Source organism: Geotrypetes seraphini, chromosome 6 (genome assembly GCF_902459505.1).
Source record: "Geotrypetes seraphini chromosome 6, aGeoSer1.1, whole genome shotgun sequence".
NCBI classification, from domain to species: Eukaryota; Metazoa; Chordata; class Amphibia; order Gymnophiona; family Dermophiidae; genus Geotrypetes; species Geotrypetes seraphini.
Window position 1 is genome coordinate 69,759,909 of NC_047089.1, and position 17,783 is coordinate 69,777,691.

The 17,783-nt window shown below is 40.0% G+C and overlaps 1 protein-coding gene across 3 annotated transcripts in view; it reads right to left on the reverse strand.

Moving 5' to 3' along the window:
- NAA16 (N-alpha-acetyltransferase 16, NatA auxiliary subunit) overlaps positions 1-17,783 on the reverse strand; it is a 310,852-nt gene that overhangs the window by 162,080 nt on the left and 130,989 nt on the right. For all 3 annotated transcript variants that reach the window (XM_033947900.1, XM_033947902.1, XM_033947901.1), the window contains exons 9-10: positions 10,292-10,398; positions 7,816-7,888 (exon numbers count right to left, since the gene is read on the reverse strand). In XM_033947900.1, the coding sequence (XP_033803791.1) occupies positions 7,816-7,888; positions 10,292-10,398 (180 nt within the window). The remainder of the gene's footprint in view (positions 1-7,815; positions 7,889-10,291; positions 10,399-17,783) is intronic.

Consider the following 17,783-nt stretch of genomic DNA (forward strand, 5'->3'; position numbering starts at 1 on the left):
GTCAAAGTAAAGCCTGAGGATAAAAAAACCCAATTGTTTTCTTCTGTGCTGAATAACATAGTGTTGAGTACTGAGATTTCTAAAGAGCTGAAAGACATTAAAAAGAGGCTTGAGGACCACGGATAAATGAAATTGAACTAGCCAAAAACAAAGGAAAAGATAAAAGCTTCCTCAACTTAAACTAATTCTGGTAAGAGGACAGTGTCTGTCAATCTAAAATAAAGACAGTTTGAAATACCCCTCCTCTGCCGTTTTTGAAGAAAATCCTGAGGGTAAGGAGCTGTATGACAAAAAAAAAGAAAATTGGTGAAAACTGTGCCAATTGAAACTACCCTCCAACGAAATTAGACTGGAACCCTGAAAGAAGGGATCCCCAAAAAAAAAAAAAATTCCTATTCCTCATAGAATAACATCGAAGGCGAACTATTATACACTGTTGTGCACAAAAATCTCATTGAACATAAAGATTGTGGAAAAGGTAAAATCTGTAAAAATATAAAAATAAGTTCAAGAATATGGCAAGTACCAGACAAAATAAAAATGAGGCTGGAATGTCAGCAAAAAGACAGAAGCAGGATCAAATTACACCAAGTAAGATCCCACTTCCTGCTGAAGAACCAGATATATTGAGTAAAGCAGAAGTTATGGAAGAACTGAGACAAATTAAACAAATGCTTAAGGAAACTGTAACCAATATGTCTGAAATGAAGGAAGAAATACTTAACATCCACAGACAAATGGAAGTAAATAATAAAAGAACAACTATATTAGAAACTAAAATGGAGGTCATAGAAGGTGAAGCAAACAGATGCAAAAATGACAGTCTGGAATTGAATAAATTGAAAGATCAACTTGAAGACTATGAAAATCGAGGAAGAAGGAAAAATATTAAACTTTTTGGAATACAAGAAAATTTAGAAGGGAAAAATGTTATACATTTTCTAGAAAACTTAATTTCAAAAATACTACAACTGGATTTAAAACAACCACTGGAAATAGAAAGGGCTCATAGGATCCCAGCAAAAAATGTAGAAAATCAAGGCAGGCCAAGACCACTAATATTCAAAATGCTTAGGTACCAACAAGCATTAGAAATATTAAATGCTGCCAAGAAAGACAAAAATCTAAATTACAAAGGATCCAGAATATGGTTTTTGCCGGACTTTGCTAAAAACACAGCAAATAAAAGAAAGAGACTATTAGACATGAGACCTCAACTAAAAGAAAAAGGTTTTAAATACGGATTATATTATCTGGCAAAAATGAGAGTATCATCTGGAGATAAATCTTTGTATTTTGAAGATCCAGAAAAACTAAAAGCCTTTCTTTCGAAGTCAGAACCTATGATATTTTAAAATAAAATATCAAGATTGGTTTTGATGATATTGTGAAAAACTATAAAAATATGAGATATTGAAATACTGAATAAAGAAAAACATGAACTAAAGAAAAGACAATAAAAATATAAAGAAAGAAAGTATAAGATAAAGGAAAAATAAAAATACCATATTAAATACATGTTTAAGATAAATTTTTATGATGTAAACTATAATACTATGGAAATATAAATTAAAAATTGATGAATGGATAAAGATACATTAATGAAATGTTAAAAGTAAAGAAAAGGAAAAAAAAAGAAAAAATGAAATGACTAAAGATATTAAAGGTTAATATAGATAGTTAGAAGGGGATATTGATTGAATATTGGTTGCCTAGAGGGGAGGGGAATGTTCGGGTTGAAGTTCCAATGTGTGATCTTAAGCAGTCATTATATTGGGTGGGAAAGGGAGGGAAAAAGATGATATTTATTAGAATGATTAAGGAAAAAGTAAATAAGGGATTGGATACTTCAAGGGTAAATATGTGTGTCATAAAAAATATTTTTTGGATTTTAAATATAAAAGAAGAAAGGAAAAAGATTATATTGATAAGTTTTAAAATATATAATGTCTTTTAAGATATATTCTATTAATGTCAATGGCCTGAACCATGTAATTAAAAGGAAAAAGGTATTAGCATTTTTAAAAAAGCAAAATGCGGATATTTACTGTCTGCAAGAGACCCATCTTAATACAAAAGAATCACAGAAACTAACGGGTGGGTGGGTAAAAGATTGTTTTTTTTGCTCCAGCAGAGGGTAAAAAAGCAGGGGTAGCAATTCTTATAAATAAAAAATGTAATGCCAAGATTAAGGTAATAAATTCAGACCCACATGGAAGATGGATACACGTTGATATAGGTATGGGAAATAATGCCCTGACGTTGTTTAATATATATGCCCCTAATTCGAATCAATCAGAATTTTTTAAAAAATTACAGAATATGTTATTACCACTGGCTACTTCTAATTTAGTGGTGGCTGGAGATTTTAATGCTGTAATGGATCCATTATTGGATAAAAAACCAAGTAAAAGTATAAAATCATTAGGTTTAGATAATCTGGCTCAATCATGCGATTTAAAGGATATATGGCGTATTCTTCATTTTAATGATCAGGAATTTTCATTTTGTTCACAGGTTCATAAATCATTTTCAAGAATAGATTATATTTTTGTTTCAACAAATGAAGTGCAACAGGTGATTAAAGCTTCCATAGATCCTATCATTATTTCGGATCATGCAGGAATATGGATAGAATTACAATTAGATAAATTGGAAAAGGGTAGACCTCTTTGGAGATTTGATAATGCACTGCTTGTGGATGATAAATTTTTGGAAAATTTTAAAACACAAATTAATGATTTCTTTCAAATGAATTTAGTGGAAGATACATCTATAGAGAATGTATGAGATGCATTTAAAGCAACTATGAGGGGTAATATTATATCATATTCAGCTTTTATTAGGAAACAGAATAAAATTCAATATATAGAATTAGAAAAAAAAATTAAAATATTAGAAGCTAAATTGATAAACAAATGGGAAAATGAGACATTACAATCTCTTTTGAAAGTAAAAGGTAAATATAATGAATTATCTTCAAAAATGATAAGAAGAGATTTGTTTTCCAAACAAGCAGTGTATTATGGAAATTCTAATAAGGCGGGGAGATTATTGGCAAATTATCTTAAAGCAAAAAAAAGGAAAACTAGTGTTAATGGGATAAAAGATGATAATGGTACAATAACAAATCAAACAGATATAATTTTAAAACAATTTCTAAAATTTTATAAAGATCTGTATTCTTCCGAGCCTTATTTGGAGAGACAAAAAGATGGTAAAAATTTTTTAGATTTAATTATTGGACCTAAGGTTCCTGATCATATAAAACGGAGTTTAGATGAACCTATATCATTAAAAGAATTAGAAACAGCATTGAAGTCTCTTAGAGTTGGATCCGCTCCAGGTGGTGATGGTTATACAGTAGAATTTTATAAAACATTTCAAAATATCCTTTCCCCACATTTACTAAATTTATATCAAACACAACTCATAAAAGGTGATATTAAAGGTACTATGGCTGAATCAATAATAATTGTTCTGCCTAAGCCAAATAAAGATCCTACTTTGGTTTCAAACTACAGGCCTATATCATTAATAAATGTGGATAATAAATTATTGGCGAAAATTTTGGCTTTGAGATTAGCCAAAGCTCTCCCACATATTATAGATATGCATCAGACGGGTTTCGTTGCTAAAAGACATTCCTCTAATAACTCTAGATTATTGTTTCATATGTTAAATTTATCAAAAAAAATAGATGAACCGACTTTTACAGTTTCCTTGGATGCAGAAAAAGCGTTTGATAGGGTAGAATGGAATTTTATGTATCAAGCTTTAGAATGGTTTGGTATAGGTTTTGGATTTATACAAATGGTAAAAACTTTGTATAGCTTCCCGATTGCAAGATTAAATATTAATAATATGATATCTGATGGATTTCAATTGCGGAGGGGAGTTAGACAGGGTTGTCCTTTATCTCCTTTGTTATTTGATGTTATATTAGAACCCTTATTGTTAGCAATACAGCAAACCGGGGAGATACAGGGTATTCCATATTCAGATATGGAATATAAAATTTCGGCTTATGCTGATGATATTTTGCTTTATTTGAAAAATCCAGAATCTACCTTATCTTCTTTATTAAAATTAATTGATAAGTTTGGTAAATTTTCAGGTTATAAAATTAATTGGAATAAATCTGAAATTATACCCTTAAATGTTCATTGTGTAAAAGGATTATTTAAAGATTTTCCGTTCATATGGAAGGAAGAAGGATTTAAATATCTTGGCATTCAAGTTAAAAATACAATTGAAGATACCGTAAAAGAAAATGAAAAATTTGTATTAAAAAAAGTTACGGAGATGTGTGAGCAATGGAACCCCTTACATATTTCTTGGTGGGGGAGAGTTCAAACTATTAAAATGATGATCTTGCCTGTAGTTTGCTACCAAATGAGTATGATACCTATTTATTTTCAGGGGTCCTTTTATAAAAAGCTTAATAGCATTTTAACGAAATTTCTTTGGCTTGGTAAAACACCTAGAATAGCTTTAGTAACTTTGCAAAAATCAATTAAGGAGGGAGGGGTAAATTTTCCAAATTTTTATAGGTACCATCAAGCCTATATTCTACGTCAGGGTATGTATTGGATCCTCCCAGAACTTATAGATAATGCACCAGATTGGTTATATTTGGAATGGCGCCTTATGTTTCCCTTAAATTTAGTTCACCTTCCAAGTATTAACATGCCTAAAAGATACAGAGAAAATAAAATTTTAATGGATACTTGGAAAACGTTGAGATTTATAAGTAAATTAACACCTATCCCAATAAACAAATCAACTAATCAATCTCTATGGATAAACTCCAAGATCAAAATTGGCGGAGCCCAAATCCTTTGGAAGAACTGGATTATTGCAGGCATTAGATCTTTGGATGACGTTATTTCAGAAGGTAAACTGCTGGATTTTTCACAATTGCAACATAGATTTGGTCTTAATAAAACACAAAGTTTTAAATGGTTGCAATTGAAGCAGGCCATTCAGGTTGGGTTCCCTGAATGGAAAACATTGAATAATCAATATAGTTTAAAGTTCTTATGTTTTCAAGCAGACTTCCTAGGACATCAAGCCGCATTGTGGTATAAATTAATATCTGGATATATGAATAAAAAGCCAAAAAATGGTCTAAGAGATATTTGGAGCATTGAGATTAAGCATCAAATTAATGCATCTCAATGGCCACTAATTTGGTCTTGGAGAATAAGATGTACAGTGTCAGCATCTATGAGACAAACTTGGTTCTTTTTATTACATAGAGCTTTTTGGACCCCTACACGTTTGCAAAAATTAGACAGTTCTAAGTCCAATAAATGCTGGCACTGTAATCTAGAACCAGGGACTTTGGATCACTTACTATATCATTGTCCCTACATTAAAAGTTTTTGGAATTCAATTTGGCCACAAATTAATAAATTGATGGAAAATCATATAGCAATATCATATGATACAGTATTATTTGGAATGATGATGAGAAAAAAAAGTCAAATTTCACCAGAAAATAACAAGCTTTTATTAATTATGACAGGGGTTGCCATTCAGCATATAACCAATAATTGGAAGAATTATAATAACCTAAATTATACATTTTGGTGGAATACAATATGTCATATATTTAAAATGGAAAGAACAATAGCAATACAAAGAGGGACATATACTAAATTCATAAAAATATGGGGGCCATTGACAAAATATTGCAATGAATAATTAGTAGGATTTTCTTCTTCTTTTCTTCTTTTAAATATCTTCTTTGTGACACACATAGAAGGGGAGCAGTGAAAATAATTTTTACATAATAAAATATAATATGATTTACAATATGTAATGTATGATTGAAAAGTAATAGAAGGGTGGGGGGAGGGAGGGGGGATAAAATACATTTAGAATATAATGTATTAGATATAAAAGTGATATTGTGTATTTATCAATTGTACTTTAATATTTTGTACACTTTATGTAAAAATTGAAAAAAAAAAATAAATAAAAAAATAAATAAATAAACTTGAAACTTGATCTGGTCCTTTAATTTCTTGCACACCTCTCCAAAGATATTCTTTCATGCAAGGCTAGTCATCAAGTTTATCCCGCAATCAATACCTGTTTTATAAAAAATTGCAGGCAATACATAAAGGACTGACGTTGGGTTTTACTAAACCACAGAACAGCTTCTTACTGCAGGTAACTGGTCCAACGCGGTTTAGTAATAGCAGCCCTAAGTTTACTAAAATTGGCTATCACATTAGTGTAAGCTAATGCCATTAGTGTGCTATTAGTAAATAATTGGGCTGCAGATTTAGCATGTTCATAAAGTGATCAATGTGCTAAATTTTTAATATCGATTAATAAAATTCATCATGATTAACGTGATTACATTATTTTCAGGGGTGCTCCAGTCCCTTTCACATGCTGCCACCTGCAATCTTCAGGTTGCTGGCAGCGTCAGTCAGCTGAACACGCTACCTTGGCGGACCATGGAAGTTTTCTCTCTCCAGGACAGGAAGTTGAAGAAAGTTGAAGCAGAAGGAAAGCTTCCAGGGCCGCCAAAGGCAGTGTGTGTTCAGCTGACTGACGCTGCCGGTAGCCTGAAGGAGAAAAGAGAGAAAAAGAGTTACCCATTTCACAGGTGGAGTTGGGGAGAAATGCCAGACACTGGATGGGAAGGGAAGAGAAAGAGGGGCAGACGCTGGATGGATGGAAGGGAAGGGCAGAGAAAGAGGAGCAGATGCTGGATGGATGGATGGGAAGGGCAGAGAAAGAGGGGCAGATGCTGGATGGATGGAAGGGAAGGGCAGAGAAAGAGGGGCAGACGCTGGATGGATGGAAGGGAAGGGCAGAGAAAGAGGGGCAGACGCTGGATGGATGGAAGGGAAGGGCAGAGAAAGAGGGGCAGACGCTGGATGGATGGAAGGGCAGAGAAAGAGGGACAGACGCTGGATGGATGGAAGGAAGAGAGAAACAGGGCAGAGACTGGATGGAGGAAGAGAGTTGATGCATGGGAGGGCAAGGAAAGAGAGGTGATGCATGGGGGGGCAAGGCGAGGGAAAGAAGTGCTAGACTCAGGGCAAAGAGAGAGTGAGGCGCAGCACTGAGGGGAGGGTGAACAAGGAAGGAGAGAGGTGCTGCATGGTAGGCATGGAGGAGGAAAGAAGCACTGGACTTGAGGGGGAGCATGAAGAGCAAAAGGTGATGCATGGGGAGGGGGGCAAGAAGGAATAGAGCTGCTGCATTGGAGGAGAGCAAGAAGGGATAGAGTTGCTGCATTGGGGGGAGCAAGAAGGGATAGAAGTGCTGCATTAGGCGGCAAGGAGAGAGAGATGGTAACTCGGGGAGGGGGCAGGGAGAGAAAAATATATTTCCATTGAGGGGATTGAGGTTGAGAAGTGGGAAATTGGATGCACAGAGGTAGGGAGAGAAATACTGGATATGAGGGATGAGTGGAGAACAGAAATGAGGGTTCATACTGGCCTGGAGGTAACAGAAAGAAGAGACAAGGACAGAGCTGAGAGGATGAGCACAGAGAAAGGGAATTGGAGACTAGGTAGAAGGTGAAAGATAGAGTGGAAACTACAGATAAATAAGTGGTTTATACATGATTTCAGGAATATCTTAGTGTTTGTTGGATTTTCTCTAAAGATATCTTACATATTTGTGATTAATCACTAACACACAAAATGATTAATCATGATTAAAATGTTTTATCTTCCTGCAGCCCTAGTAAATAGGTTCCATTACATATAATAGGACTTGTGAAAATACCATTTATAATGTGTCATTAGTACAGTAAGTAATTTAAACAGAAAATGAAAGACTTACCATAAAGACTAAAATAATCACAAGTCTTCAGGGAAACTTCATAACTTGTTACAAGGTCTTGGATTATGCAAACCTATGTGACAGCGAAAAAGCACAGCTAAGAGGACTGTTGATGTAGATTGTGACAATATTAATGTTTAAAGTATATTAACATTATATAAAGTAGACTTGCAAAGCAAATTCTGTCCCTGTTCCATCCCGGCAAGCTCTGTCCTCATCTGCACAAGCCTCAAACACTTTAAAATCATACGTGTTCAGGACTTGTGCAGATAAGGACAGAGCTTGCAGAAATGGGACAGGGACAGAACGCATGGGGACAGGATGAGGATAGATCCCATGGGGCTAAATCTGTCCCCATGTCATTTTCTAGAGTTTCTTACCTTGATAATATAGGGTTATCCATGCTGCTTGTGAGCATTCTGCAGAAGATGTCAATCACAGCTTTTCAACTCCTCCTCCTCTTATATTGGCTTTACTGCCCCCCTCAATTTGTACCAAAGCTGACAACAGCCCTAAAAGAAAAGATAGGAGAATGAGGGCTATGGGGAACCTCCCAGAACACATGTCTCTGATCTCTTCAAGCATGATTAAAACAACAATGAACCTCAGAAAGGAACAACAACAATTATCAATAAGAAAACATTAACAGCCCAAACATTTATGGAGCCCAAACATCCCCCCCCCCTTGAAATCATAGAACACAGTTACTTACCGTAACAGCAAGCAGATATTCTCACATATGGGTGACATTATCCACGGAGCCCGGTATGGATAGTCTGAAAAGTGAACTGTCACTTTAAATTTTTTTAGAGCTTTACAACTGCGCTTACTTGACTGCCTACTCACCCGAAGAGGATTGCGGTACCTCAGTTCCATAAGCAAGCTTAGAAGCCGACCAGGGGAGGTGGGTGGGTTGTGAGAATATCTGCCTGGTGTCAAAGAGAACCCTGAGGTACTCCAGGCACAGAGATGGATTCAACCAGCTCTTGAACAAGTTGACCACCCATCCCAGTGGCTGAAGAACTCCACAACCCGAGTCATAACCTGGGAGCTCTCCTGAAAGAACTTTGCTCGAATCAATCAGCCGTTCAGATAGGGATGAACCAGAATGCCCTCCTTGCACAATGCATAATCTTGATGAAATTCTGCGGAGCCATGGCCAGGACAAAAGGAAGCGCACAAAACCAATAGTGCTTTCCCAAAATCGCAAAGCGAAGGAAACGCTGATGGGAGGCCTGAATTGGAACATGCAGGTAGGCCTCCATTAGGTCGAGAAAAGTCAGGAATTCCCCCAGCTGGACCGCCAAAATGACAGATCTCGGTCTCCAAATGAAAAGCCGGCACCCAGAGCACCCTGTTGATACCCTTCAGATCTAAAATGGGCCGAAAGGACCCCTCTTTCTTGGGCACCACAAAGTAAATGGAATGCCTGCTGGTGCTAAACTCCCAAGAAATAAAGGGAACTACCACTTTGAGATCGAGCAACCGTTGCAGGGTGTCACGAAAAGCCCATTTCTTCCAAGCCACCTAACAAGGAGAAGAGAGAAAACCAGCTATCAAGGGCCAGTCAAACTCCAGAGCATACCCGTGCTGAATCACCTCCAGGACTTATTTATCCATTGTGATCTCGGCTCACCCCTGGTAAAACTTGCGCAACCAGGTGCCCACCGGCACCAGGTGAAGGGCCCGCAAGGAGTCATTGTGCTGAGCAGCCTTGGCCCTCCAGAGGAGTCAGAACCGCCCCCCCCCCCCCCTGACGGGCACCCCGAAAGGACTGCATGTGTTGATAGAAACAGCACCTGGAATGAAAAGAAGCCACCCCCGACCAGGGCGGTAACAACGAAAATCCTGCAAACACCTCAGGGCAACACCACCCTGCGAGGGTGGGCGAGTAAGGTCAGACAGGGCACCTTACAGTTAAGGTCTGAACCAACTTATCCAGATCCTCACCAAACAAGAAAGAACCCCGAAAGGGAAATTTCTTAAGCTTAGCCTTAGACGCCGCATCTGCCGACCAACCCCGGAGCCACAGGGTACAGTAAGCAGCCACTAAAGAGAGCCTTGAGGACCAGAATTGAGTAGCCCTGCTCTACAGCACTCTCAAATCCAGATGGCCCAAGGAGATGCAGCTCTACCCTGAAACCCCCCCCCCCCCCCAAAGGTTTTGCACATGGCAGAGTAAAAACACTATCACTGAGCTACAGGGCCAGTCCTGGTGCCTAATTTGTAATAAGCAATCTTTATCAATGTTTTCAACAGTAGAGTTTTACTACAGAAATTTTTATTTAAGCACCATCTTAACTGAGTTGTCACACCTAAGACAACGTAGTCATTCTTACAGTACACAAAATGAAATAATCCCTAAGTCAAAGAGCAGCAACACAAGAATGCTGCCATAACAAATACCATGTTTGTATATTTATATTAGTTAACAATTCAAGGATCATACAAAATGAAAAAAATGAAAAAAGTTTACCTTTTCTAAATTATTATATAAAGATTTCAATGTGGTAAACAATGGTGGGCATCCTTTACTGAAATGAACTCTCAAGAACTTATCCAATAGTTCTTGACATTTTTCCCCTGAAAAAAAAAAAAAGTGCTAGATTGTAATTTAATTTACAAAAACATTTTTTAAACAGTCAGTAGAGTTAACAGGCCTGGGATAAGCACAGATAATCTTTAATTGCAAAAAGTGAAGAGACAACAAGAGTATGACCTAGAACACTACAAGCTGCAGGGTAACCACTTGGGGCAGGATATAACACCACAGTAAGAATGAACTGGGGGAAAGCACAGAAAATGATTCATGAAATTCTTTCCAGTACCTTCTCACAGGAGGGGTAAGAAAGCAGGCATTAGGGTACATTATGGCAAGGTATGTTTTGGGGAGCTGATGGCATAGTTGAGGTAGCTGTATGGCGTGGGAGTAAGAATAGTTGTAGCAGGTATGGGTGGTAGTATGAAAGGAGCAATTCCCTGTTATGTCTCACTGCATTTTAAGTTTCTCTGTTGCATAATCTAGAACTGTTTCTCCCACATAAATTCACTGAGCCATTTTTCTTTATTATTATTTTTGGGGGGAGGCATGGCTTAGTTCTCTGGAATTCCCAGTTCCATCTGATCCATTTTCAAATTTGTCATTTTTCACTACCCTCCCCCCCACATACCAACTTTATTATGCCAATAGATCAGGGGTCTGCAACCTTTTTGAAGTAAAGAGCCATTTTATCATAAATGTCTGATCCAAAATTTACAGAGCCACAAGGGGAAGAGAAGAGGGTTTGAGATACAATTTTTTTCCCCCAATTCTTTTTAATGTGATATGGGTATAAATGCATTTAGCACAAAAACAAAACTTCAGTACTTAAAATAAAGAAAAACAATTTAATGAGACTTGACACTGTATTTCCGTAGAGTTAGTTCACATCCAACATTTCTCGCTCTCTCATCCCCCAGACCCTGTGCAGCATCTTTCATACCTGCCCACCATTCTCCCTCTCTCATCCCAAAGAACCTGTGCAGCATCTTTTGCCACGTCCACCAGCCCCATACCCAGCTTTTCTCCTTCTATCATCCCTCTCTAGCAACATGTTGCATCTCTCCCTCCATATCCAACATTCCTCCCTCTTGCATCCATTCCCATCTGTTCCACAGTTCCCCTTCCACTATCACATTCAACATTTTCCCCTCTCATCTCTCTTTCCATTGCATCTCTACCTCACTCCTCTTCCACCACCATTTCCAATAATGCTCTTTTCCTCCCTATGCCCAACAATTCTCCTCTTCTTTTTCCCATGTGCATCATCTTTCTACCTCTCATGCAGACACCCGTGCCCAACAATTCTCCCTTTCTATTTCGGCCCCCACCACAGCATCTCTTTCCCTCCCTTTCTCTGTGCAAGTTCATGCCCTCTCCCTACCTTCTGTGCCTCAAGTTCTCCCTCCCTCCCTCCCTCCCTCCCTTCTGTGACCCAAGTTCATGCTCCCTTCCTGCAGTATGTACCTGTCTGCTAGCAGCGGTTTTCTCTTCCTTCCTTCCAAGCAGCTGCACGTGTTTCTTCACAAAGCCGCAGGAAACTGTTCAAACGCACTGCCCGCAGTTGACCCGGAAGGTTTTCCTTTGACGTTGAAGGCCTCTGAGATCAGAGGGAAGTCTTCGGGTCAGTTGCAGGCAGCATGTTTGAATAGATTTCTGTGGCTTTGTGAAGAAACAGGAATGGCCTTCTGAAAGGAAGGAGGAGGAAGCCAAGAGACTGGTACACATCGTGAAAGCCACAGCCATGTGGATATCTTTTATTTCATGAATAAATCAAGGAAACTTTTTGCTGTTTACCTGCAATTACATCACTTTCTTTTCCAGAGATGAAAAAAAAAAAAAAAAAAAGATTTGACATCAATATGTGAATATTTCTTAAGAAAGAACTGAATATTTCATGGGGTGTCTTCATTTTTTCACATGACTGTATATGTTTTTATTTGTATTTCTAGTTAATTGTATATCCCCTGAAGAAGGCAGTTCATATTGCGGAAACTGGGATCCTATTTCCATACCTTGGCATATCAATAAAGGACCTGTTGGTTGATCTAGACATCTCACTTGCCTTTCTTTTTCTGTGTACTACAATTTGAGGCAAAGACTTTTTTGTTGTTTTGTCTCTTGGATTTCTTTTAGAGAAGAGATATATTTTCTTCCATGGGACAATGTACTCAGTTTTACAAAGGAACATTTGCAAAAACTATTGTGACTACCCATATGTCAAGAATCAAAAATTATCACCAACTACTCACCTGAACAGAAATGGACAGAATCGATTCAACTGAAAAAGAACATTATCCGCAACAACATGCGCTTTCTAGGCGTCATTAATTACTGTAGAAGTAAAAAAGATTCCTAGGAGGTCTAAGGATTCAGAAAGCCCCAAACATGTTTTTAGATAATCAAAATTTTTTTAGACAAATGGTATGCTATTTTAAATATGTGCTCATTAAATCTCATGATCTTGTTAGCAGAAACAGCGAAGCGAAAAAGCAAAAATCTTAACCCCATAGTAGAGGAAAAAACAAGAGAACTACAGGCTTATGATCCTCAGTTCGATACCATCCTTTCAAATTGCAACAAACATCTTGGATGTATTCAAGAGAGAACTGAGAGAAGACAAGAATAGGAAGTTTATACACAATGAAGGAGATTACAACAAGGGCACTGTCTATCCTTTTTCTAAGGTCAGAATGACATTTTAACGCAGAAAACCATTTCAGAATCATACTACTTCTGGACAAAATGGACAAGTGATCAGACCTACAGTACCAACTCAACTTGAAGAAAGAGGTAGAAAGAGGATTCGAAGTGAGTCTGGAGATCTTTATAAGACCCTCTTAACAGTCCCATTGAAACATCTCGGGAAGATACACATGCTTTTTTTAGACAGGATCTGGGGCACGACTTCAGTGAACACTCCTGCCCAAACACACACTCAACCATATCAACATTACTAGGGACCGATATAACAAAGGGGACGAGGCAGAGGAAGAGGCAGACAATTTCAACAACAGCAATACATACCGTACCGGAACAGGATCACTTCAAACAATGACCAGTAGCAACAGAACTAGAAATTCCTATTTTCAACCTTTCGGATTTATCACTCACATATTTAGAAAAAGGAGTACAACAAAAGGGGTAGCTGGTTTTAAGAAAGGTTTGGACAAATTCCTGGAGGAAAAGTCCATAGTCTGTTATTAAGACATGGGTGAAGCCTCTGCTTGCCCTGGATCAGTATCATGGAATGTTGCTACTCTTTGGATTGGCCACTGTGAAAATTGGCTACTGGGCTTGATGGACAATTGGTCTGACTCAGTAAGGCTATTCTTATGTTCTTATGAGTTAAGCTTTGTACCATCAAACCGCTACAATGCGTTCCAAACCAAGATTGACTTATTTAAGTTCACTCGGAAACTACAGATCATTCATGCATTCTCAAATACACCACACCCCTCTTCAGATTACTCTGTAGTCATGAGACCGTCGAGATGGATACCACCTGGCAATAGATATCCTCTGATTGATGCCTTTCACTCGTGTGTCATAAACGATATAACCCAATTAGGACAAAAGAAAATCAAAGATATTTTAATTTCACTAAAAAAGAATTTCATGCTGTGAAAAACTTGTCCACAAATCCAAATGTTATTAAACCAGCTGACAAAGGAGGTGGAATTGTCATCCTCAACAGAACAGACTACACACGAGAAGTTCTCTGACAAGTCCAAGATAGAAAAAGCATAGTTACTTACCTTAACAGATGTTATCCAGGGACAGCAGGCATATATTCTCATGTATGGGTGACGTCACCGATGGAGCCCTGGTACGGACCACTTTAAAAGTGCATCGCCACTTTAAGATCTTAGAAAGTTCGCAATAGCCCAAACTGTGCATGCACGAGTGCCTTCCCACACGACATAGGGCGTGTGGTCCCTCAGTTAAGATAAGTCAGCTGAGAAGCCAACCCGGGGAGGTAGGTGGGTTGTGAGAATATCTGCCTGCTGTCCCTGGATAACACCTGTTACGGTAAGTAACTGTGCTTTATCCCAGGACAAGCAAGCAGCATATTCTCAAGTATGGGTGACCTAAATGGGATGGTGGTAGAGTTGGCCTTAAGAAAATAAATTGTTACATTACAGATTGGCCGAAGTGCCCAACCGGTCTTGAAAAAGACTTCAGACAATAGTGAGAAGTGAAGGTATGAACTGAGGACCAGATGGCACCTGTACAGAGTTCCTTAATAGGAGCAGATCTGAGGAAAGCCACAGAAGCTGCCACAGCTCTAATTTGTGGGCTGTGACACGACTCTCCAGTGCCAGTCCAGTCTGAGCATAGCAAAACGAGATGTAGGCAGCCCAGCCAGTGGGAAATTGTTCTTTTAGAAACAGGATGCCCCAACTTATTTGGATCATAAGAGATGAACAGTTGGGGAGATTTTCGATGAGGCTTTGTCCGGTCAATGTAATAGGCCAAAGCTTGTTTACAGGCCAAAGTATGCAAAGCGATTACTCCAGCATGAAAATGAGGCTTAGGGAAAAACATTTGTAGAATAATGGACTGATTAAGATGGAATTCAGTGACAACTTCTGGAAGAAACTGGACATGTACGCAGAACCACTTTGCCATGAAAGAAAACTGTGAAGGGAGGATCCGCTACTAATGCTTGTAACTCACTGACCCTCCTGGCAGAGGTGAGAGCAATAAGGAAGAAAACTTTCCAGGTAAGAAACTTAAGATGAGCTGTGGCCATTGGTTCAAATGGTGACTTCATCAAACAGGAAAGGATCACATTAAGGTCCCGGACGACAGGTGGAGGCTTGAGGTGGTTTCACATTGAAAAGTCCTATCATGAATCTGAAGACCAAAGGATGAGCAGTAAGAGGTTTCCCCTCGACTGGCATGTGAAAAGCTGTAATAGCACTAAGATGGACTCTGACAGATGTAGATTTGAGGCCAGAATCAGACAGATGACGCAGATAATCCAACACCAAATTTACTGATAATGAAATTGGATCATGATGATGAAGAAGTGCAAGGCCAGCTGAAGGGAGACTGTAGGAGCTGTGCCTAGTCCTGAGCACATGGTAGAAGAGTCCTGAGCACATGGCAGAACAGTGAGCGGAGAGTGTGCTAGCAGGAAGGAGCAGAGAAGGCGGTGCTAGCAGGGGAAGAGGCGAGAGCTAACTCCTCCCACCCCTGATGTCACCAGCCAAACTCCCCCCATAAAATGGGACGAGCCAACGGCGCGCAGCCGTTTGGCGCGCGGTAAAGGCGAGCGGCAAAGGCGCTCGCCTTAGCGAGAGCACCTTTGTGAAGAGCCATAAGAAGAGCCAAACTACACAAGACAACGATACCTTAGGGCAACAAGCGGACCTCTCAAACACACTATCCCTTCACCCTAATCGTACAGGCTCTCATACTAACTCACAGACAGCAACCCTCTCAGACATCTCAAACTCTCAGTCTCTGACACCCTTATCTTTCAAGCACTAGATACCCCAATCTTCCAACTCTCAGACACCCTAATCTTTCAAAATCTCACACCTGCTCACAGACAGATTTTTCTAATTTTCCTAATTCTCTACCTTACTGACAGGCAGACCTCAATTACAACTCAGCAATGGCAGGGAGGACAAGAAGCGCGAAGTCTACAATCAAGACCAGTATTCCAGTCGCTATGGCGATCCAGGAAGCGATCACGGACTGCGTGCAGAAGGAGGAGGACCCAGGACGGTGGACAGAGGTCTCTGTGCAGACCGAGACCATCCCCCAGCGCTACACTACAGTCTCTACACAGACAGAGGAAGCCGCGCAGCTGGATGGAGATCTCATGCAGGAACTAAGGAGCCTCAGGGAGGAGGTGATACGCCTGAGAAGCATCCGAGAGGACGAGGCCTACATCGACGGAGTCATCCAGGAGCTGTCCCAAATCACCGAGCAGGCCCATGACAAGTCCATCCTCGCGACGCCCAAATCATCAGCTTTGAAACCAACAATTGGGATACAGGAAATGGCTAGCGGCACTGACTCCTGGCAGCTGGTGACCTCCTCCACGGGCAAACATAGGAGACCACCCCCCCCCTTTTTCAATCTCTTCATCTTCTCCTTCTTCTTACGAACAGGGCAGCTATACATCAACCCCTCAACTCACCCTGCGGAACAGATTCCAGATTCTTCAGGAAGAAACTGCCGATGAGGAACAGGAACAGGAGCAGGCCCAACACACAGCTCCATCTCCAGGGACAACTGATCAGCTCCCCCCAAAGAAGCGCAGAGTAATAGTCATCGGGGATTCCATGCTGAGGGGCACCGAGGGACCAATTTGCAGACCGGATATGCAATCTAGGGAGGTCTTCTGTCTGCCTGGAGCCAGGATACAAGATGTCACCGCCAGTCTGGATAGACTACTCACGCCCCGAGACCACTTTCCTATGCTTCTTGTCCACATAGGAACCAACGACACTGCCAGGAACACACCGGAGACCATCACCAGAGACTTTGGAGCACTGGGTGAGAGACTGAAGCGGACAGGAGTGCAAGTGGTTTTCTCATCGATCCTCCCAGTTAGAGGCAAGGGAAGAGCCAGAGATGAACGTATCCTGAGGACGAACGAATGGCTAAAGGGATGGTGCCGGGATATGAACTTCGGATTCCTAAACCATGGGGAAGCGCTACAAGGATTTCAGGGACCAGACGGACTCCATCTGACCAGTAGGGGTAAGAACGTCTTCGGACACCGACTAGCCCGCCTGCTTCACAGGGCTTTAAACTAGGTAAGTCGGGGGAGGGTACCCATTCACATATTAGCGCAGAAAGGAATTAACCTGATGAGGTGAGTCGAAACTCCACTTCCATGTCCAAGGTAAGTACCCACATTGCAAACAGTTCTTTAGGAGTCACACCGACTCGGGTAGGATACGCCTCACAGGGACTTAGCAAACACAAGATATGGAGGGCCATGTATGTCAATGCACACAGTTTAGGTAACAAAATTCTAGAATTAGAGGCTGAAATAAGGAATGCCGACCTAGATGTGGTGGCAATATCTGAAACTTGGTTCACGGACTCACATGGGTGGGATATGGCTATACCGGGCTACAATCTACTTCGTCAGGACAGAGAGGGCAGGTTAGGAGGGGGGTAGCTCTATACATTAAAGAGGACATCAAAACCACCAGGATCACAGATGTCAAGTACACCGGGGAGTCCCTCTGGGTAAACCTGGCAAGAGGCAGAGAAAAATGCCTGTATCTAGGTGTGGTATACAGACCCCCCAAGACAACTGGAAGACATGGACGCAGAATTAATTGAAGACATAGAGAATATCACTCTACGAGGAGAAGCTGTACTGCTAGGGGACTTCAATATGCCTGATGCAGACTGGAACTCATTTTCAGCGACAACCAGCGGTAGCAGGAGGCTC